Raw genomic sequence first — 24,059 nt, forward strand, 5'->3', positions numbered from 1 at the left:
GAACTCACACACCGTTGCATACGCACGCTCTATAACATCCCAACATGCTGCATTGGTCTAGTTCTACTTTATGCACATCTACACCGACACACCCGATCAGGCTGAAGTTGGCAGGCTGATGAAGAGATCCTGACAATAGAGGATAGAAGCAACTCCACTACTGCAGATGGCAAGATAGACTCACACACTGCCTGCATAAACAGCCTATCACTGGAGCTCAACGACAAAGAAGGAGAGAGAGAGGGAGGGAGGGGCAGATGGGGGGCGTGATGGTTAGATATGGAAAAAGATGAGAGCACAAGAGTGGAGAGGAGACGAGAGGAGAGAGACGAGAGAAAAGGAGGAGGGAGAAAGTATCTGCACGAGAGATATAGAAGGCAACAGCCATAAAAAGATGTGAGGTACATGATGAGTGCAAAGAAAAAAAGCAAGGAACAACCGAAGTGAAAGAGAGATGGGTATTCACAGGGCTTGTCTAATTGTCTTGGTCAGCTGATCGACCACAGCTTTGAGCGTCAGATTTCAGCCAACAGCTTTTGCATCAAACACAGGTTTTCGTACACTCGAGCAGAAACCAGACAAACACAAGCAAACTGATGTTAACACCAAACTTAGGCTCAGTGACTCAGAGCAGCCTCCAGCATAAACACTACTCTACTCTCTGCATTTCTCACTGGTCCTTGGCTGTCATGAATTATTAATCCACACTGCAATACACACCTATAAACACATGTACATAACACACAAAAAGGAAAGAAAAATCAATAAGTTGTAGATTCTGGAAGAAAGAAATAGCACAGCCTTACTGCACAAAGCCCTGATGGTAGCAGAAACCCCATGAGGCGACTTAGGCAGATCCACTTCAACACACGCACAAACTTGGAGCGCGTGCGTAAAATCGATAAACTGCTCAGATCCTTAGCACCTTTGGAAGACATTTCTGCCCCTCCTGTGATGCAATGTTGTGCAATTGGAGTCTATTTTTCTCAATGCACCTGTGTGCAGTTCGTGTGCGTGTACTGTATCTGTGTGAGCACATTCACTCTCCATCCTAATAATGTATGTGTGCACTGGTTAAGGACAGGTTGGTTGCTAGGCAACACTAGACAGCCTCTATGGAGAAGCTGTAGATCCTCCTTAAATAAGACAAACACAGAGAGTTTGGGGCCAGTGTGAGTGATTTTGGCTAATGGCGACAGGCAAACACACACGCCCTGCAGTATGTTGAACATCAAGTGAGTCTGACCTAGTTTTTGCACAGAGATACTGAATAGAGTTGATGCACAATTCACACCCAAGAATGGAGCACTGATGTCTGTATAACATAAAAGTAGGAATCACACATACCGCGCACACAAGGGGGTAAAAAATTAAGTTAAGGTGTAAAAATAAGGCTTTGTGACACGACTGTCACTCTGCAGTGCAAATTCATCAAGGTCTCATATCAATTATTGATGCCTGAGGCTTAGCTCACAGCTCTCTACGTTCTATTATTTATGTCTAAAACAGCTGGCGGTTTATGCCTGGAGGAATTATTCTCCAAGGTAGACTGGATGGCAAAGGGAATGCTAGCAGTGGGTAGGGGGGCTCACCATCTCCATGGCAACTTGTATCACTGAATGAGAGAAGTCTTGTTCAGTGTGGCTGGCGAGCGGTTTTCTAACACACAAGAACTGCAGTACACACAGGCACCAACAAAGAGCCTCATACTCTCTCAGCAATGATCTTAATACCAGAGCAAAACCTTCTGCGGTGAAGCATCTGCTGATAGTGTGTCCTCTGACAATACCATCAACTCTGCAGTAACATCTGCTTCCAATACTCCTCCGTAACAGTCATTGGTTTCTTTTGTACGAGTCCCATTTGCATCAGTTTCCTAAATGCACATTATGGGCAAAGCTGCTACAGCTTTCATTAACACAAACATTTACCTTCTTTGTAATTTAGTCTGAAAGACCCACTTAGTTGAAATGTTTCAGTGAAATTGTCTTATGTATATTTAAGAAAACCTGTGTGTATTTGTTGAGAAATGTACATGCATAAAAAGCAGTATTATTTGGTAAGGTGTAGACTTAATATTATTGGCCTACAGACAATACTTTATGCAGCTCAGTAATCATCTTTCACCTTGTTAACCACAGCTGAGTAACCTCCCTTACACTGTGACAGTAAAATTGCTCTCAAAATTATATTATAAAATCAATATATTTTTTCTTCCTCTTTCTGCACCTCGGTCTCCAACAATGCCTGTTCAACATATCTTCCATTTCTCCTTGGCACTGGCCTCAGACATTAACCTCCTCTTTCGCTGGATTTTGCTTCTTGTTAATTTTGTTCACTTATAATGAATACCTTCATATTTTAAGCTTTGCCGCCCTCACTGGCACTGGTCTCCAAAGCAGACATTATAATATTTGCTTTTCAGATCCTCCATCCCATAAACATTTTTTTTGTAAAATAAGCAGATACAGTGCCCAACAAGTCAGTAGCTGCAATGATTATAGCAAGGCTAAGGCAAAACCTGATTTAACTTTATTCAAACCCTAAAAATCTTAAAAATCAACACAGTTGCAAACCTGGTGGTGGACTTCTCTGAAAAATGATTTTCTTTTACTATTTGCTGTCTAATAGTAATAAGGCCATCTGTTTAAATGAATTGAGGCAGGGCTCTGAAATATATGACTAGAACTGTGCATGTGTTTTGTTCCCATCTCATGAGAACACAGCCCAACATAAGACAGGGAAGTTTGTTAACTTGATGAACTAATGAGGTACTCCTCATTGGTTCATCAAGTTAACAAACTTACATTAACATGGCTGTCAGGCCAGACTTTGGACATACAGTATATTATTGTTATTTGTTGTTTGTTTGTATTTTTTTGCTCCCTTAGGTGCTAAACATCAAGTTGTTACATCAGTTAATGTGATGGTGCACTGACCTGCTGGGTGGCACCCTGTTTCCGGTTGGTGGCTGTGGTGGTAGTGATATCATTATTGGAGGGGGCGGAGTCAGAGCGGTTGCCTCCAGCTGCAGCACTGGACTGTGGTGTTATGGAGGAAGACGGCATGTCGCCAACCAACCGTGCGCTGCCCTCTACTTTAATATGTGGATGTCCCTCAGCGGCCATGTTGAGGATGCGGAGACCATTGTAGTATAGTCCAGAGAGCTGCCCCTGGAACATGCCTGCACTGCGCTCCCCTCCACCGACGCGCACCGTTGTCTGGCTGTTGAAGATTGTCAGCTGGCGGCCTAATGCACACGCACACACCAAAGAAACGCAGCCACAGCAGGAGAAAAGGTGGACAGACACACACACACACACACATACATACCAGCGGTCACATATGTGCGTACATTTGCACACAAATGTGTTTGAGTGTTACACAATACACCACCCCAAGGCATGGTAGGAGGATGAAATAGATAAAGCATGGCAGAGCGGATCGAAGCTGTGGAGAACCTCGAGCAGGTTTTAGATTAAGAAACTAGAGAAAGAGGAGGAGAGAGGAGGAAGGTGAGGAGACTGGGAAGTTGAAGAGGAGGAGGATGAAGGAAGGTAACAGATGAGAGGAGTCAGAGGGCCCTGAAAAGATAGGGCTGGCAGATGGTTGCTATGGTGATGGTTGTACGACGACATTTTATTTGTAGGAGCAACAGACAGGCAGACAGAGATAGAGATCTAAAGAACTGTTGTAACAGCCCTATGAAGCATGCACAGGTTGGAAGCTCTAGCACTGCTCACTGTTAAAGGGACTAGAGGCTAATTTAAGCTCAGCTAAAGTTTAGAAAGAAAATTTTTACTCTTTTTGTTTTCAGAAAATTTACCATTATCCTATTAATCATTTCAAATTTACATAATAACAAGACAATACTTTTCATGTACTTTAATTTGGTTACAATTTTGACCATAATTGTTAGTAAGTGCTTTATTGTTTACAATGTAATAATAAAATAATTTACCAGTGTTAATAAAGCATCTTTTATTGCACTTTTCTATTTTCTGATTTATTCACATTTAATTCTCTCCATTGTCCCTTTAACCTGATATTATCAGATACACACTAACATGATACGTTCACAGGCACTACAGTTTACACAGTATTACACACTACAACTGCCCAACTTTTAAATACTTAGTTATGAATTTAGATTTTTAGATGTTAGTTGATGGTGCACAATATACTATATTCAACTGTCTTCAAATTGTATTTTTAAGCTCAAAGTTTTAAGGAATTTTAATCAGGGTTTTTACCTTTGTCGAGTAGCCAATCGTCAACTACTCGACCGAGCCGATAGGGGATTCGCTGTCTGGCGATGGCCAGGCGCTCGTTATCAATGTTGCCTTTAATTTAGAGATGAAAACACAGTAGTAATTACGCACATCCAAACTTGGTACAGGAGCTGGATACAAAAAGAACAGCAATGAAAAGAAAGTAATGGTCTGCTCGTTATTGGCATGTCACTGCAGTAAGGAAGGCTTGTTGTGCTGAAGGAAGAGGAGCTGAATTCACTATGTTTCCAGTGAGCGGACTCTTACTCTCTGTTCATTGGATTTAATTTAAAGAGACATTTCAGGGGTTAACATCTGCAAGAGCACAGGGAAATAATGTTACAGCTGCCACATACTGTCTATAAACCTGACTGTGTTTAGAGTTACATACAGTAGTGCATACACCTCACAACATTTAGCATTTTAAGCTACCTGAACACTGTGTTAATTATTACCACTTTACTGCCTAAGATTACCACTTTGAATATAAAAATCAACAAATATAAAAACAAAGACTAGACTCATCAACATTCACTTTTTTCATTTTCTTATTTTTTTTTACTCTAGTTAAACATTTAACTCATAATATGACATACTTTTAAATTATTATTTGTCCAAAATGCACCAACTGTTATTTTATGGTCAGAAAAAAGACACCCGAAATGACTATTTTCATAAATTACCTTTTACACTATTTAACAGAGCTATAACATAAAATAACTGGCTGGTATACAGATTGTTGTAAATACTGTCTCATTTTATGGTTTTAAAAAGTCATGTTTCAGAATCAGGTCACACATAATTCCTTTCAAACACAATAACATTAAACCAAACTGTAGTTAAGTTTTTCAGCTTCATTGAAAGTAAACATTGATAGAAACAGTGGTGGTCTGGCGGTGGATTGCTTAAGGCTCAAGTGTCGTCCGCTCTGCCCCAGGATGGGCAGTGCTTTAGTGGGTCAGTGCTGTAGCTCATGTAGGGGGGAGGGCCTACCTGAGGGATAGCGCTCTATGACTGGTAGGTCATCAAGTTGGAGGGTTGCATTGCCTCCGCTGCGTGTGAAGCGAATTATGTGGTACTTCCCGTCGTTGACAAACTTGGAGCTCTCCTCGATGTTGATGTCGTCAGTACCAACATTAAACACTACTCTAATGTTGCCTTTGTCCTGTGGGGGGCAGTGCAGATATGAAAACCATTAGTCTTGAATGTATCAGTGCATTTAAGGGCAAATGGCTCTTTGAGGCTAGATTTGATTTTCTGACATTTGCAGAGGGCTCCCATTCATTGTCACACTGACGGCTGAGAAATCTTTTGACTTCACCAACATTCCAGAACTCCTCTGTTTGGTCTTTGTGTAATTTACAATTTTTAACAATTTTGTCTTTGCTGTGCGTTTTTAGAAACTTAACTTGGCTGCAGATCAGCTTTCATAAAATGTCTTTAATCCTTTTCATGATCCTTGCTATAGTTGTATTTATCATGTATAATAATAATAATATAAATTAAAATATTGTCTTAGAATATTTATTAACATTACTATATATTAGACATACAGGTTAGGTGCAACTGCATTTATACCTTTAAATCCCAGATATATTAACGACATTTTTTCAAGACATAAAAGAAAACGTGTGGTGACCGTTATTTAGGTTCAGCTTTTAAACTCTTTAAAGCTACAGTCTGGAGATCAGCTTCTGGGAAATACTTTGGTAAATGATGTGGACTGATGCACACCACTATTTATGTTTTAATATGAGTGCTTTGATTATTCTAGAAACTACTCTCAAGTCTCACTTGTAAAAAGAAATACAAAGGGCCTGTCCAAGCTCTTGGGTTTAGTAATTTGTCACATTTAATGACTCAGACAGCAAATGTCTGCAGGGTTGTGTGACGATTGGCTCGAAATTGGAACACAAAATGAATGCTTGTAGGTACCATGGGCTTCCCATACAAATTGCAAATATGTGTGTAAACCAAAATGGACATGCTGGCTTGGGGTGCATTACAATTAAACATACATTAACATTACATTTTGAAAGCTTCACCTTGAAATTCAGAACTCTCATTGTGGGGGTTACAGTCTCAGAGACTGTACTTATTACAGTTTAAAACAATGTTACCGCCACCTCATATGAGAAGGAACTCCTAACACCACATTTATCTTGTAGTTTCTCTGGTCTCCAGACAGGATTTTCTGGAGCACAGCCAGAGTCACCATCAGTCAGTCTATAAGCTCCCACATGAACAGCCCATCTAACCTGACTGTTGAGTTTGGCGGGAGAGCCAACGCAAACAACTTTTTACTTTCCAGTTCATTAAAATAATTACATTGGCTAAAAGCAGGCCAGCTCTAGAATCCTATATTAACCTTTAGACACCAAATGGCCATTTTCACACCAAATGCAAGATTTAATGGCACTTTCTCTCTTCTACCTATTACCACCTGACTTTTCCTCTAAGACAGTACAAACTTATTCTGTTTAGAATTATAGAGGACACTGTGCTCCTTGGAGGCTTGAACACTGCCAGAATTTCTTTTTGTAGCCCATCTCGTGCTGTGTCTTGACACAATCCTGTCTTCGGACTCCAGGGGCAATTCTTTTAATCTCAATGGTCTATCTTTCATTCATATGCATTGCAAGGCTACAGATGTTGTAGCTAAGTATAAAATATTGGACACATTCATTACCAAATGACAAAAGTAATGTTTTTCAATACTTTAAGAATGTCTGAATTTCTTGTTTTAGCTACATTTAAATAATCACTGCATGTCAGTTTATCCATGTCAGTAAGATGTGCCACGTTAAACAGATTTTCCACAGAAACTATTTTAAGTTTCTGGTAATGCTCAGGGCTGTGATTTGTGAGGTGACATCAAGTAACGACTGGTGAATCCTTTAAGAATTTATGGTGTTCTGTGCTGTGTAGCACAAAATATGAGTATCACAAACAATACAGTGACATAATGTAGGAGCAGTGCAGCTGTGGGGAGGTGCAGATGTGGAAGAGCCTCATTAACTATAACTGAAGCTACATGACAACTCTAGACTGGAGTGCTACAGGAAGCAGCATCCACCAAAGGCCTTATTAGAGCTCTGTGCCTTTAGCTCTTTTACACACTGAAGAAAAATAATAGGTCATAGTCATTGGACACACAGTATGTGATGCAATGGCATCTCTTACCCTCTGTATCTAATCATGGCATCTCATGGCATCTCTTACCCTCTGTATCTAATGTTACAGGCTAATTAAAAGGACAGACCCACTGTATCTGCAGATAAATAGATAATTAGGTGTGTCCTTACTATCTGCAGCTGAAGGTAGTCTCCCAGACCAGATGCGCTGTCCACCCTGAGCAGAATGGCATGTTTCTGCTGGGTGCTGAACCCAAGGGCTAGCCGGTCCGCCCTGGTGCTGGGTCGTTCGTTGGGTGGCCACGTGTAAATTACCACACCGCCATCGCGCCCAAAAATATAGGTGGTTCCAGCTGTTAAAAATGGATTTAAATTATTTTAGTTATAACACAAGCGAATGTTAAACAGTTGGTATGAATCATCAGAGCCTCACCCTATATATTAGTTTTTGTACAGTGTAAAAACAAGAGAATGTGAGAAGAAAAAATGTACTTTTTAAAATATAACACATGACTGGTCCCTCACCTTCTTTACAGTCCACCTACTGTATTTTTCCATTAAAAAAATACTTCAATTCAGTAAAACTAAGAACTACTTCATGTTGCAATATTAGACTCCTCCAATTATTTCACTCAGCGGGTGAAAACTATTATGCACTCTGTGTGTAATACTGCTGGTTATTATTTAATATCTACAAGAGATAAAAGATTAAATTATTAAACATTACTGAGAGGAAATCTGAGACAGAGAACAGATTAGAAGACTTGGAGCAGACACTAAATACACTCTGTTCAGTGGGTGGTGTAGTGTTATTGCGCAACAGATGACAGTGCCCTCACGTGGTGGTTCTGATAAAATGCACTCATATACGTGCTTTAGTACATCGAGTGAAAAAAGTGCATTAGTTTCAGTTCTGCACCAGGGGAATCTTTTGATTAAAATAAACATATGAGACACTTCTGAGGAAAGTCGTATGTCAAACATGTAGTGGCTCATACAGTATTTGAACCAATGTTTGATTGTAATACCTTAAATTCAACAGTGGAGACTTGTTTTGATGTGTACTGGTAATAACATAAGAAACACACACATGTGTTATGTTTACAGACATGTACCATAGTTGACTTCTCCGTACACTAAAAAACTAAAATAACTAATTATTATTGAATTATTCACACTGCGCACTAAGAACACCCACAGATTGCAGACTCACCATCATTGCATAGTGGCCCAGCGTATGAAGTCATGCTGCAGTCGCAGGTGAAGCCCTCCCACTGCTGCAGGCAAACTCCTTGATTTGAGCAAGAGTCTTCCTGACAGGTGGTGCTGGGACCTGCAGTGAGTGATGTGTTGGGGTTAAGGATGCACAAATTAGGAGAAGACAAAAAAAAAAGTCCTTCTCTCTGCCTGAATCCCAGTATGTAAACAACAGAATGTCAGTACCGTATTATTTTTAGACACTTATACCCAATGACACATATTGCAGTTTGAAATGACGCTGCGCTGCAGCAGAGTTTAGTGAGTTATTAGGATGAGCACAGTCATCAGGAATCTGGAGAATGCAATTACGAGGATGGGCTTTCATTCTTTTGAGTTATTCTCCCAGGGATTTTACTTCTACTTCTTAGGAAACTAGCAGTGTACTCACTGGCCACTTCATTATGTCTTCCTCTACATTGTTTGTTCATGGTAATATCTTAATCGGTCAGTCAAAATAAGAACATACAGTACATTTAAAAAGTCAACGATTAAACAAAGAGGTGGAGAAAAAAAAACAAACAAACTGTAATATCCAGTGAGCAACAGTTTTCTAGCTACAAACGACTTTTTAATGCCAGAGGTGAATAGTATAGTATAATCACTCACTCTTACTAGCTATGTTTAAAGAAGAGCATCTCAAAATATCTAAACAATATCCAGTGACTGTTTTGTGAAGAACATAATCTTTGGACACAATTACCTCTTGATTTTCAAATTGCAAATGTGGAAAAAAACATGAGAGCATGGATCCATCTGTCTATCGTTAGTTCATACTAGTCATGGTGGTGAAATGTTGCGGGAAGATTATTTTGCCACACTTTGGGCTGGTTTGTACCTGCTTTAATAGCCAACTGATCCTGTCTATATCTTTAGGACCCCAGTCTCTGATAATGACCTTAAATTTCACACACAGCAAGGCAATTTTTTAAAAATTTAATCATTTATTTATTTGTATTTATTTATTCCACATTAGGGCAATTTCTCTTATTATTTAATCATCTTTGTTCAATTAGGATAGCAGCTTTGTTTTAAATACAATTAAGTGGTTTAAGCAACACTGTAGCTGTGAATGTGTCAACATGGTTAGGCTTGGCAATGTTTCTCTCATCCCAATCAATCTGTGCCGTTAAGAATTATGTTAGTTGTAACAGAAACTGTCCACATCTGTACTATACAGTACACGTAGTGAAGTGGCTAATGAGTATACATACAAACTGCCCTCTTACTGGAATCTGTTAAAAAATGAAAATGCCGTATCTCGGCTTCATGCAGGTGGTGAGGCTCAATGAGAAAGGCGAGGACAGGAGGAGGAGTTAAACATAAAAAGGACAATTATGTTTAAAAGCCATCGACTCAATACTCTTCTCAGCAGCAGGTCATTATTCTCCCTCCGCTTTGTGCTAGAAATCACAGAGGGAAAATGTCAAAATCCCTTTCTTAGTTCTCCTTCAGTGCACTCTGAGTATGAAGCGTGGAGGAAGGGGTGTGAGGTGATTCACAGATAAGAGTATTGAAGTTTGCTTTGGTTACTTTGGAGGGGTTAGTAGGAGGTGTCAGACAGCATGCTGCTGGGCAACCTGGGAGTGGAGCTGTGACCAACTCAAGTCAAGCAGTGGTGGTGCTATCCTTGTGATGATGTCGTTTTGGTGGCTAGGAAGGCACAGGTCAACTCTGACCTTTGACTTTGGATCATTGAGATCCACACAACACTGGACACCACTGGGTAGTCGTGGCACACACTCACACACACAAACCTACGGCCACGTGTCTCATACAGTCACACAAATCATTATACCTTGCAAGTCAGCTTTCATCAATGTAACTTGTCAGCCAAACAAAAAAGCAAATAAGCAAATAAAGTTAAATGGTTAGTCAATGCACACAGATGCTTGTGAACTGCTTCAAGAGTGGAAATGAGAAATACTAAAATGTTATGCAGATGAAAAAAGAATAAAGTCTATAGACTAAAACCTGAGTTAGTAGTGTTAATAATAATAATAAAAAAACAGTAGCAACATGGAGTCTGGACAGAACAGATTTACTCATACCCTACCTTCACAGCCTCTCTCCACCTGTCCCATGGTCGCTAAGGCATCGGCCAAAAGGTCAGGGAGCTTGCCATTCAAATCTACTGTTGCCAGGCAACCCTGGAATCCTTCACGGGAGTGGACCAGCTTCGGCAGGTCTCTGTACATCTCTTTAGAAACGCCCCCAATGTACAAGTCACCTATGAAAGAGCAAGACCGTAAATGGCTGATTTACAATTTAATCACATTTCTAGTTATGAAACATTTCAAATCAGCAACTAAGTTTAGGAGTTCTGTGGAAGACATTTTGCCCTGGTATCCAGGAGGCTTTTTTACTTCAAATTAAAAATGTGCTAAGGTGAAAGTTACATGGTGTGCTAGCAACGACCTGGAGCTGACTCGCAGTGGAAGATTTTAGTCAACAGAATGATTGCAGTTGTTAAACCAGCACACAATGAGCACCAACCAACACTCATTGATGTTGTAATTCACACTTGTGAAGCCTTTTGCATTAGTGGTTAAACATATTTATATTCCACTTCAATTTCAGTTGTGACTAACCAACGAGATTGAATAAAAGAAAAGATCTTGTAAAATAAATACTATGAAAAGTATGGACTAAAGGCAGTACTAACTAAATACTGCTACTAGCCACTGCAAGGATCCTGCTTATTAATTATTGTAATTGCCACTGTTAATAATGAACCCTACCTTGTAAGTTAGCAACACAACAATTGTTGTTGTTTCTTTCAGCCTGCATACCTTTTAGATCGAGGTTCTTGGCCCCCGTGGTGGTCTGTGTGGTGACTTTGGTGTCGATCTTGACGGTGTGAAGATTGTTAGTGTCTCGGGATATGTGCACATTGTGCCAGTGGTTGTCATTCAAAGGACTGTTAGAGTTACCCTTAATCAGATGTGCCCCATTGCCCAGGTCAGATATGTAATGTAGGTAGCTGGACAGTAAATAAAGGAAGAGGAAATGTTAAGGAACAAAAAGAATTTAGCATTTCAGCGTACAGAAATGTTAATTTTTTTTTGGCATAACTCTACAAATAATAGTTAATTTTATGTGTTAAGATGGTGTGTGATCCACACGGTATTTATCCAGCTCACCCTTTGACAAGCTCTACTACAATGAAGTCATTGCCATCTCCTCTGTTAAACAGAATAAGGCCATCAGGGGACGTTGTCTTGAACTGCATGAAGAGATGCATGGAGTAGTATGCCTGGAGTGTAGGCAGCGTGACAAAACTGGATCGTGATCGGAAGGTGACGGGGTCAGCCACGATACTTTTGTAGCCAATGACAGCATTGAGCTCGCAGTAGTCAATGTCGCCGTTCTTGCACAGGTCGATGTAGGGCATGCCGTTTAGCGCTAGGCCCTGAAGGTGGCCGATAAAATTGGAGGGCACAGCCGGTATGAAGCGCTTCTCTGTGACAATTCCTGTCTCCACATTGTGGAATTCCAACTGGGTGTGGTCACCTGCCATCTGACCTGGTGGGAGAAGCAAACTATTAAAGTGAGGGCAACAAATCTTACTGCTTGTTTTGGCATATATTGAATGCAACTACATGCCAGGATGCAAGTTCCAGACAGAAAATACAGAATGTCCTTTATATAGCGAACAGCTGTAAGTACATCTAACATCTAATTACCTTCAGCAGGCTGCAGATCGTCAACGGTGAGTTTCAGGCTCTTGCCACGACGAACTACTCTCACTGTGTGCCACTCATTATCATTGAGGTTTGACCCAGCAAAGATGGTCTCTGGGCCTTTACCTACACATAGCCCAGGAGCACCATTATCATATGCACAGAGATGTTGAGGCAGAATGAGAAGATAGAAATGCAAAAAGACAAATGCATAGACAGAGAGCCGAGTGGTGGAGAGGCTGAGAACCAGGAAGGCTTGTTCAAAGTTTGAGGACAGAAAGCAAGGAAGTGTAGGGTAACAGCAGAAGGAAAGGAGGGAACCACACACATCCAGGGAAGACACACGCTTTTATAGACACACTCACTACAGACTGACAGACAAGTCTTCCAGACAAATGCCTAAGTTACAATAAGCCGACTTGGACAATTCATCTGTGAACCACTTACACTTTCCCGATGAACACTTACTATACACATATGTACATTAAATCGCGCTGTAAGCTGTGCAAGTTAGCAGTAAATGCAGTATCGCCAATGACCTCATGATGGCAATAGACACACAGAAGAAAATGTGAGCTCTCCGAGGTGCTGATTTGCAGCAGAGTGAAAGAGACCGAGCTGTCCTGATGATGTCTTTCTTTACCTCTCTCTGCCCAACAAACGGCTTTAACCTAAACATTAGTGACTGCACCCACTAGACAGGAGGACACTTCCCAAAATTCCCTAAAAATAATTTTGCTACCTAATCCTAAGAGACACAACACCACTCCCTAAACCCCTGAGGTTTGATTAGTTTGCTTATAGGAGGCGATGAAGTAAGAAGAAATCTGAAATCTAAAAGGTCATGCACGCTGACTTTAGGTGTATAGACAAAGAGCAGACAGACAGGTAGAGAGGTAAATAGGAGACAGACTCAGTAAGCATAATTCATTATGACTCGTCACAGAAAATGGAAGTAGTGGAATGGAATGCATGCGTGTGTATGTTTTCGAAGCTAAAAACCATGAGCTGTACGTGCAGAGAGGACAGAGGGTTCCCCTGAGGAGACTCAGCTGTGTTCTGGGCACGAAGACCTCATCCTGTTACCATGGATCACTGCATAGCACTGAGAAATAGCAATGTATGGGCTTGTTTGTGTGTTTTTTGCATATGTACCTTGAATATTCAGAGAATAAGCAGACTGATGTAAAAGTGAGGCAGTGATCTGTGTCAACCTGGCACCACCGAGAGGCAGACAAGCACAGACACACAGACACACACAGCTATTCTAGGTCAGTGCTAACAATGCAGTCAGCGGGATGAGGTAATGTTTAATTTTGAACCAATGGGTAATAGACACTCGGTGCTCTTGCCTGAAACAAAGAGACAAGAGAGACAAGAGGGACTGCCTTTTGATAAGGAAATACATTTCAAATCAAATGCCATAAGCTACCGGAGATTATAAAAGCAGGATAATGAAAACAAAATGGCAAAAAGCGTTTCATATTTCATTAGCTCTAAATAACAAATGGCTTTTCTGCTGGATAAGCCGCAAATCTCTCCTATGCAGAGGCTTTTATTTGACTGCTGAGTTGACTATTTCACTGGCGCCTGGCTGTTAAATAATTTTTTCCCCCTCTCCCTTGAATAACTGATGTATAATTTATTGTATGCACACAGTGTGCCAGAGAAGTGGCTGCCTCCTGTAATGTTCATTGAGACAACTGGTCTAAAATTGGCCAACAACTATGCGGGATAGCATCGCAGCTATGTGGCTAGTAATGTTTCTATGGCAACTGCAGTCATCCATTTCACCACGTCTTTGCCGTCACATTGCCCTCCTCCTTCTTCCTCTCTTTCTATCTTCCTTTTCGCTTTCTCCACCTCAGTCCCTTATTCTTCTCAGTGTTCGTGACAGAGAAACTCGACGTAAGGGAATTACATTTCATCAGGAATCGGCCCCCCCACACACACGCAAACATGTAAATGGCCAATGAGAAAAAGAGCACACAATATACAGTATATACACCCAGACACACAGACTGTGTAATTCTACCTGAAAGATTCCTAGTTTAGTGAAAGCCAACTTACAAATTCAAACAACTAACCAGACTAGGAAAGGAAGCAGCAGCAGAGTAAACCACAGGAATAACATGTCTTTTCTTATGGCTTGAAGCAGAAGCAATTAGTCTGCATGGCTTTTATCCACCAGATATTACACTCCACAAAACAAAACAAAAAAATTCTACCTCCCCCCAGTCCCCACCTCTTCTCCTTTTCTCCCTCAACTAAAATGGCCGACGAGGTAAACCCTTGCCCTAAGCAAATAACAACACCCTTCTAGAGTACAACACAGATAAACAGATAAACATTTATACACATATACACACTCACACACACACACACATACACACAAACATACAAATGTGTTGACTGAGGGTAGATGATCAGATGCACCGACAAGACAGTGAAAAACAGTCGAACACAGTCAGATGTGGAACAACATTTGCACTCCTGCACACGTACACAAACTCACACTCGTACTGAGGAGGAAGAGTTAGGGGAGTGGTTAGGTGAGATGGAGGATCACTTACTGGCTGTACAGTTTATCCTGATACAGTCTGGAGGGAGAGCAGAGCAGAGGGTTAATGCTGCACACATATGCATACTGTCCACGCCCTGGGGACGCACACATCGACACACCCTGCACTCGTATATACAAACACGCACATGCACGCACACTGCTATGAAAACACACTCTCTTTTGTCACAAGTTGGACAGTGCTTTACATGTCACCTTTTTAAATTTGTAAAATCTTCAAAAGAGGAGAAAATAATAATCTTCACAATGACCAGTGACATGGTAAGGAGAGGTGTGTGTCTTAGCATGAGCAGAGTGCTCAGTGGTTGCTCTGGTATGAGTGACAGTTCAGTCCCCAATCAAAATCATGTGGAGACTGAGATGGGCTTGGTGTCAGTCTGTCCAGTGACATCAGAAACACAGCCCACAGTCTTTGTCACCCATCCTGAGCAAATCTCTGCAAAAATTTGGAAGGTTTGGACCTTATATTCTGTTGTTATCATTATTGACTCTGTAATGACCTGGTGTGTCGTGTGGCATCAACCACAGAACAGACGTGGCTGCGGACAACCAGCGACCAACACATGCACCCCTTTATTTATATCGTTTAGTGGACTTGAATCAATTTGAGGCATACAGACAATGGAGGACTGTGCGTTTCCTGCCATTGTGTGTACTGTACGTACAGTACGTGTATGTAGTATGTGTGTGTCTTTGTTGGACTGTTGGGGGTGTTTGGGATGCACAGGTCCACTGGGAGTGAGCAGAGAATGCAGCTTGAGGATCAAACCCTCTGTTCAACATAACAACAGTAACTTTCATTTCTGTGTCATGTGCATGTGTAACATTATGCATGTTATCCTTGAAAGCCTGTGAAACTCATGTCATGAATATAGTTAATACAAACAACAAAATCACACATGATTCATCACACTGCTAACATCTACAATTACTTATTATGTTATTCCAGCTCCTTCCTTACCTTTTTTTACAGTCTTAATTTATTTTTCTTTATGCTTAGCCTTTTTACAGCTGGACATAGCTGGGTTAGTACACCCCACCACCGCACCCCCCAGGATTAAATGATCTATTGCAGACAAAATACTTAGATTTTATATTCAAAATATTTGTGCCACAGTGGACAAATGGCAGTGATTTTTAATTCCTTCCTTTTTTGTGTTATAGGAATTATAATGTTTTATAAAATACAGTGGTGATTTGAAGCAATAGCCTTGAATGTGCCAACACCGACAATAGTCCTATTTACACTGCAGAAAAAGTCTGGGAACCATTAAATTAGAAAATTATTCTAATAAATATTTTTTTAGTATTTTGCCAAAAATGCAGCCATCTCTACAGCTTAAAGAGGCAATAAGTGATTTCTATTTATACCCAATTCGTGAGCCTGACACATTTAATGTCACTCCCAGTATCTGTTGAATTCCCCTGACACAGAATTAAACACACATTTGTTCACATGTACCTAAGTTAACCGTGAGTCGGACACGTCCACCATCCAGCTCCAGACGAAGGGTGTCGGCAGAGTTACGGGATGTCGTTGCCATGAGAACTCCATATGCCCGCTGGGAGCGAAAGCGTAACGAGACGTCCTCTGCCTCAGTATGCATCACCACAGGCAGCTGCACTTTCATAAACTTGCTGCCGTCGTAGGACAGGATAGTCGCATCTGTATTAGAAGAACAAGACAAGTGGGAAGGAGTGAGTGAAAGACAAGCAGGTCGAGACCGAGATCGTGTTGGAGGCAAGTGAGGAGAATATAGAGAGATAAATAAGAAAAAAAAAGTTAGAAAAGCAGACGGAGCATGCTGTGTCAATGTCTTTTTTGTGAAATTTCTTCCAATAAAAAAGTTATTAAAAAAAGAAAAGAAAAGCAGACAGAAGCGATGACAACAAGTAAACATGTGAAGAATGGAGTAACAAAGGCAATTTGACGTTGAGTGAGCCAGATAAAGTGCTTACAGCATTGTTCTACTCCCCATCATGTCATGTTCAAAACTCCCAACAAATGTCTCCCATCACTTTTTCACCCTTAATTCATCATCACCCCCTCATAAGACAATATAAAAATAGCTGCACCTGGTTGGCTGCCCCTATTATCTGGTTAAATCAGAATGCACAGCAGTGAGTATGTTAGCTACTGCTGCTGACATCTCAGACCCTGGAGTCATAATGTAACAAGCTCAGGTGATCCCACTTTAATGTCTTCTGCGTACTCATTTACATATTCATAATCTTCTCTCCGTGCTACCTGCTGGGGCCAATCCCCTGCTGCAAACGTGTTTTTCACTGAGGTCCCTGTTTTTTTTTTCTTATTGGCCAATTACATAGACGGCTAAATACTCTCTGCATTTATGTGTCTCCATCTCCCCCTCTCCTACGCCTTTGCCTCTTATAGCTCTCTCTGCTCCATTTTCTCTTACGGTTTCCTTTCCTTTCACTCTCGCTGTTTCCGTGGGAGACGTTTGGAGCCAAGGCAAAAACAAGAGAACAGGAAGAGAGTGAGGCCTCATGAATACTGATGAGCTGAGAAGGAGGGAAAAGAGAGAGGGAGAGAGAGAGAGAGAGAGAAAGTGTGTGTGTGTGTGTCAGAATAAGTGAGTGAATTTAGGTGTGAACAGAGGACGATTTAGTAAAGTGAGAGAAGGGGAGAAAAAATAGGGACAGCGCAGGGAGGGGGTTTGAGGGGAAGAGCTCTTGGCTGAAATGCAAATGAACCCTCATTAAGTTGAGGGGAAAAAACAGTAGCTGTCCTATCATATCACGCATGACATACCTAACAGACACACACCTAAACACACACACACTCTAGTTTTGATTTGGAGAGACAGCTTACTGGGAAATCTCCCCACCATGACACCTGAGTCACTACCCAGCAACATACGGAGCCAAAGTGTGATCAAATTATTGCATGGATTCCTATAATTCACCCTAAAAAGAATCTCACATCATTGGAAGAAAATAACAAGTGCTTTGGCTTAGCCATTGGTTCTGTCTGAAGACACAAAAAGAACTAAGAACACACACTTTTTTTTAAAAATAACAGTTGTTGACCAGGAGTGTAAGGCATTAGCGGGGGAATTGCTGGTGCACTAATGAGTGTTTACAGCAGCATAAAATTGTTGGTCAGCTTCAAAATAACATAAACTGCAGTGCAGACAGTGATTATAATGAAAGGGCACGTCCATTAAAGTGCATCAGTGCGTGTGTTGTTTTTTTTCACTTTTCTGATCACAGTGAAGTTTCTATGGCAGAGGTTGGAAAAGATTACACTGGGATTTGGTTTCACATGCTAACGTCGGTTCCTTGGATTTGCTGGAAAGAAAAGTGTAGAAGATCATGTAACTGTTGCATTCAGGCGTGTCAGCTGGGGTTTTGTCAGTGTTACTAGTGAGCATGATAAAATTGCTACATTTGTAGACATCAGCCAGGCATGCTGTCTGAAATGATGACGGGAGATATTACAGCACGCTTTGCTGTGTCGACACCTGTCTTTGACTCATTGTCAGTGTGTGGGCTTATCACAGAAAATGATTGACATGAGTTGTGTTGATGCATTGCTATTTACTCTTACATCATTTCTGGCCAAAGTGACACTGTCTGTCAATTCTGAATCTATAGCCCTGACACTGAATATCTTTGAAAAAAAACAAACAAACCAAAAAACATCATCAAACATAAAACATCATTTACTTGGAAAAAATAATTTGAATTATAGGTGAAACACATTCTAATGCATGTAGATAAAGCTGTCCCCTTTATAACACAGTGTCTTCCAAAGAATCATAACACAATTACTAAATATAAATTGAAATAGAATTCAGACAGTTAAAATCAGTACAGATTTACCACAATATGAAGTACTTGAAGAAATTAGTTTAATTCCAAGTCTTATTTTTTAAAAATCACTGTGTAGTCCTAAGTCGTGCACAGCTTCCATTACTAAACCAGTCGTCAAGGTCAACCAAGTACAAGTGAAGAAGATACCGGACCACGTATTACAATATGAATTCAATCAATTAAAGCTCATTATATCTAAATTGGATGGTTGTCACTGGGATTTTAGAGTTTAACAACTGCAACAACGTTCAATCAGTTCAAATAAATGGCTTTGTTACCGTATCATTTTTAGTGCCACATGTGTACACGTGGATACAACAGCCTTTTCAGCACTAGTTGGTGAGGCAGTGATTTTAAATGTCAGAAGTGGGATTTCTCAGAAATGTAAAACATGTCGTACATGGAAAAAAATGTACCTTTGAATTTTAAAGACATACTTTAATGCTAGCAGAAGCAAGACTATTAAAGGACATATAATAGTGAGAGTCATGTTACCACAAATACATCAGTGACTAAAACCTAAAGGTAGAGCAGTCTTCTGTACAATTTTCTTCTTCTCTAATAACTATGGGTGTCAAGACATCTGTGCACACCTAATTGTGCTTCATTTGTTTTCACAGATATAAAACAAACAACAAAGATACCATTTTCTGCTCCACTCAACCTCCAGACTCCCTGTTTTTCTCTGAACTGGGTTTTTTAATGATTAGCTTCTTTTTCAGACTCCTAGCTCAGACATGGACTCTCCTTTTTTATTTTACCTACCTTTGGAAAAAGCAGACAGACTGTGAAATCTGCTCATTTTAAAATGTAATTCTAACCTCAGAAGAAAACCCTTGTCATATTTTACAAGTGGATAGGACATCCATCGAGACGACAGGTAAATTAACACAACTTGTGCAAATGTGTCGCTAGAAAAATGCCTCTAACCGCTCATTACAAAACAAAAATTTATCTTGGGAGCCAGAGTGCGGGAGTGGGAACAAAAGGAGGGAGTGAGATAGCAAGGAAGGAAAAAAGGGAGGGAAAAACTGCAGGTAGAAGGCGTAAACACGGCCAATCACTCTCTCCATCTGCTTCTCCATCTGTGCTTCCTTTAATCCACTGAAGCACCAGTTAGTGACCCCTCAATGCACACACAGAGGGATGAAGTAAGCTACAGAGAGAGGCTACATTACTATGATAAGCACACACTACCAATGTTTGTCCTCTAGAATGAAACGTCCTCCTATCGCCACTTCTCGAACATTTGTCGGTGTGTATGTCTGTGTGTACATCGCCTGTTCAATGATAGTACAATCATCACTCCAGCCGCATCAGCAGTTGTGGCACAAACAAAATTTCTTCTCCTCTCCTTGTCTGACTCCCATCTCGCTTCTTCGTCTTCTATCACTCTCCCTCAATCTTCCTACTCCACAGTTCTCTCTCGGCTTGAATTCATATATTTCCCTATAACTCTCTCTCTTTCTTTTTTCTTTGTCAACTCCTGTCTCCCATTCCTCCTCATCTCCTCACCTGCTTGTCACATGGTGGTTCTAGCCCAGTGGTTCCACCTTCCTCTGTCACGGCTCCTGCTCCCAGCGTTCTCTGCTTCCATTGATTCCCAGTCTCTAACACTTTCTGCAGCCCTGCGCAGTCCCATCTGTTGTTTCACCTTTGGCTTGTTTTTTCTTCTACTGCCTCTATTGTGTTACCTCCGCTGTAACACTTCACCATACTTTTTTATGGTGATGTGCAAGCAAGATTAAGTTTTGTTTCCAAACATTTACTGTCTATCTTAATACTCTTCATAGCCAGGAGTCTTACGAGACATGAATCCTAATTTTGTTTCTGCAATCTTTGAGCTTTGATCTGGGCTAATGATTTAGTTGTTTTTTTTAAATTGTCATAAATCTTTATGAGGGACCTTTTTAGCAAGTAGCAGAATTATCACCTTCAAACGTCAATCTGTCAAGATGGATTGTTTAAAGCAAAATAGCAGAACTTATGAGTGTGATAAATTAAGAGGTTTATTGGCCAATCTAAAGAATGATCTTCATGTATTTTCAGCAGCTGATGGAGATATTATTTTTACTTTAAACCTTCCGAGTTTCCAACAAAGACCATCTGTCTACTGCCACTCATCTCTCTGGCATTAACTCAATGTTCTTAGGCCAAAGAAAAACAAATGAGAGCGCTCTCATTACGACTGTTTTGGCACAGTACTAAATCATTACGAGACTGCATACTTAATTGTGGCATTTAACTGCTGCAAACAAAACTTTCGTCCTCACCTCTCTCACAGGAGCGTCCCAGGTAGCCTGTCCCAGAGCAGTCGCACACATATCGATTCCATCCTTCCCTGCAAATGCCGTTGTGCTGGCAGGGGTTTGAAAGGCACTGCTTTGGTGCCTCTCTGGAGCACGAGGGCTTTACCCCAACTGCCCTCTGGGCCTCGGCTAGTCTCCGGATGTCTTTGCTCTGCCCATCCACAAACAGGTCTCTAATGCAGCCCACATAACCATAGTTCAAGAGCGCTGTCCAGACCTAAAACAAAAAAAGGAATTGTTAAAACAGCTTGACATTGTTTCATGTGTTTGATGATGAATTTATTGGTAAATTAATCCCTCCAACAATTGTGTTAGGGCTTTATTTTTGTTTCACTGCATCTGGTGTTGATTATAAATTCTCACATTGTAAATTACTCTTCAGTTTATAGTTATTGGATTTTTATTGGTGGTTAAATCCTGAGCTCCTGCCATCAGTCAGTCACTGTGGTACGGTTTATATTGTAATGTGGTGCAGTGTGTTGCTGAGGTGGGGTTAAGGTGTTCAGTGAAATTGGAATACTGTATAGCAAATGCAGAAATAAGCTGAAGAAGATAATGATGATTTAGTGTATGACTCCTGCAATTCACTTGAAGCATAATGCACAATTATGCTACGTCATTTCAACTCAAAATATGTTGATTTTAAAATCTCACTATATGTGAAAATAAGCATGTGGGAAGAGAGAAGTATTCCCCTGGCTTATTGACAGGACACAATGTACTGAGTAAACTAATTTAATTAAATTTATTGTAATAGGGTTCCATATAATCTAATTAGGGCCACACGTTGGCGTGCAGTTAGCCTTGTCAGCCTGTTCTTCTGAATTGTATGCAGATCTCCTGAGAGAAATAACTGAACTTGTGTGTGTGTGTGTTTATATATATATATATACATATATATACATACATATACATATATATATATATATAATTTGATTTATTGATTGACTTTTTTCTGTATAACTGTGTGGTTTAGGCTGGCATGCACTCTAAATCACTCTGTAATCATCTCTGTAACATACTGTTTCTAGCACCACAGGCAGCCCATAGAACCATTTGGCACTTTTTCAATATTCTTGCAAAACAACAGGCTTCTCATCCTGACTGTACACTACTGCTGCTGCTGCTGTCAGAATTCTGACACCCCCCAGGGCTCGCCTCTTCCTGTATTAGCAGTATTGCTGCATAGAAATGTGATTGTCTGTTAACATTTGGTCTTGTTGATTAAATAAAAGGGATCCATCTCAGCCTCTACCAGAGGTTTCTCAGCACAGGCTATCACCTGACATGGGGTTTACCAGCTGCATGCTAGCACATACAGTACTGAGCAAACCTTTTAGGCAAGTGTACTCTTGGGCTTTGTTCTGCAGGAGCTTACATTAAAAGATAGTTTTTGCTCAGAAAAAAAAGAATTTAAATTTTCTTTAAGTCAAAATCATTAAACCAAAATAACAACATTGGCTCTCAGACAACATCTTTGATGGATTCATCTTGTGTGGAAATGTAGTTCAAGTTTCATTGTTGGCAAAAGATGGCACACAAACCTCAGTAGGGAAGATGAGTCCGACACGGTCCTCAGGTAGACCGCCAAGGTACAAGATGTCATCGAGGTCCAGGATCTCACTGTCTCCTGGAGCCGTGTACGCTGTTCTTACACTGTTCACCGAGATTGTTCCTACACGAGAAAAAACCACAGAGGTGAAAAACAACCTGATTTGAAACACTCTCATCTCACTGTCATCACATCCACCATCGTTATCAAAATTCTCGCCCACTGCATCTGCGCAGCTCATCTCCACTTCAAACAAAAGAAGTAGGAAACTGCACAGGCTTGGCCATAAATCATTAATGCATATATTTTTGGATATTACAGAAGTGATACAGTGCCACTGAGGATGTAAAAATATCCTTCTGTGTTTCTAAATCCCACAGTAATTACAATGCTTATAAGCATTCATTTCCATGTTTTGTATACATGGTCTCAGATGTTAGTGCGCTGCATGTAATAGCAGTGTTTAAGTGCAGTTATTGATTGTTTTTTTGAAAGGAAAGTTAGTTGTAAGTTGTATCCGGCAATAACATAGAAAAACAATAATAGCACTACCAGTAAGATGAGGAAAACAGGCCACACTTGCTTTAATTTTAGTCTGTGTAATGGTAATTCTATTAACATAATACAATAACAGTGATGAGGCAACTGTACATTCATTTAGTCTAAATGGTGCATGCAGCACTCTTAAAATTAACTTCAATGATCCTAGTTGGAATTAAATTGAAGACAGACCAGCCGGCAGCCCAATGACCATGCTAATGTGGTGCTTACTATAAAGCCTGATCTTATTTGCTCACTGTTAATGGCAGCTGTGAGTGTACCTGAGCGTCCGTCCCTTTGAAAGTCCACGTGATACCATTCTCCGTCATTGACTTTTCTGTCAATAGCCTTGGTTTTGGTGGTCCCTGACCCCATGTCCAATAGCAGATAAAGGTGTCCATCCAACATCTCAATGGCAAAGAAGTCCACCTGTAGGTCGAACACATCAGCATCAGTAGTCTGTAACTAGCAAAGGACATACTGTATATAGCTGAAAGTAAAACGCTAAATTAACGTCCAAGTCACATTTAAATTTTTGCAATGCTTCTCCCTGTTTTTACCTCAAAAATATTCATTTTCACCTTGACTGTGGGTGGTGTTCGAGGGTCCTTGCGTTGCTGTTGTCGAGGTTTGCCGTGGCTAAAAAGCATCAACCCATTGGGCTCCGTGGTCCGGAAGTCAAATGAGATGGAACCCGCCTTCTTTGCTGTCCACTTACTCAGCGCAACATAAGACTCTGGGGTGTCAAAGGTCACTGGGTCCAGTGTGGCAACACTCTCACACTTAAAGGACACCACTCCACTGACCTGGAGCAGATGTAGGAGAGAGTGGTTTTAGCATCTGAGATGCTGGATACTCATGCCCAGAGAAGAACGTGACTGAAAAAGTATTTATT

General features: G+C 40.7%; 1 protein-coding gene and 1 long non-coding RNA gene across 16 annotated transcripts in view; one reads left to right on the plus strand and one right to left on the minus strand.

The window, feature by feature from the left end:
- LOC103381547 (uncharacterized) overlaps positions 1 to 24,059 on the plus strand; it is a 128,425-nt gene that overhangs the window by 21,564 nt on the left and 82,802 nt on the right. The gene's annotated exons all lie outside the window — the stretch shown is intronic.
- nrxn1a (neurexin 1a) overlaps positions 1 to 24,059 on the minus strand; it is a 56,203-nt gene that overhangs the window by 5,679 nt on the left and 26,465 nt on the right. For 8 of the 15 annotated variants that reach the window (XM_008313959.3, XM_017034221.2, XM_008313963.3 and 5 more), the window contains 15 exons: positions 23,746 to 23,970; positions 23,446 to 23,593; positions 22,617 to 22,747; positions 21,037 to 21,289; positions 16,389 to 16,592; positions 14,919 to 14,945; positions 12,349 to 12,471; positions 11,806 to 12,187; positions 11,455 to 11,645; positions 10,719 to 10,892; positions 8,619 to 8,738; positions 7,577 to 7,758; positions 5,265 to 5,436; positions 4,254 to 4,343; positions 2,940 to 3,250 (listed from right to left, as the gene is read on the minus strand). In XM_008313959.3, the coding sequence (XP_008312181.1) occupies positions 2,940 to 3,250; positions 4,254 to 4,343; positions 5,265 to 5,436; positions 7,577 to 7,758; positions 8,619 to 8,738; positions 10,719 to 10,892; positions 11,455 to 11,645; positions 11,806 to 12,187; positions 12,349 to 12,471; positions 14,919 to 14,945; positions 16,389 to 16,592; positions 21,037 to 21,289; positions 22,617 to 22,747; positions 23,446 to 23,593; positions 23,746 to 23,970 (2,733 nt within the window). The remainder of the gene's footprint in view (positions 1 to 2,939; positions 3,251 to 4,253; positions 4,344 to 5,264; positions 5,437 to 7,576; positions 7,759 to 8,618; positions 8,739 to 10,718; positions 10,893 to 11,454; positions 11,646 to 11,805; positions 12,188 to 12,348; positions 12,472 to 14,918; positions 14,946 to 16,388; positions 16,593 to 21,036; positions 21,290 to 22,616; positions 22,748 to 23,445; positions 23,594 to 23,745; positions 23,971 to 24,059) is intronic. The other 7 variants (XM_025057692.1, XM_025057690.1, XM_025057689.1 and 4 more) reach the window with 3 other exon arrangements.

Source organism: Cynoglossus semilaevis, chromosome 8, assembly GCF_000523025.1.
Source record: "Cynoglossus semilaevis isolate Cse_v1.0 chromosome 8, Cse_v1.0, whole genome shotgun sequence".
In the NCBI taxonomy this organism is placed as follows: domain Eukaryota; kingdom Metazoa; phylum Chordata; class Actinopteri; order Pleuronectiformes; family Cynoglossidae; genus Cynoglossus; species Cynoglossus semilaevis.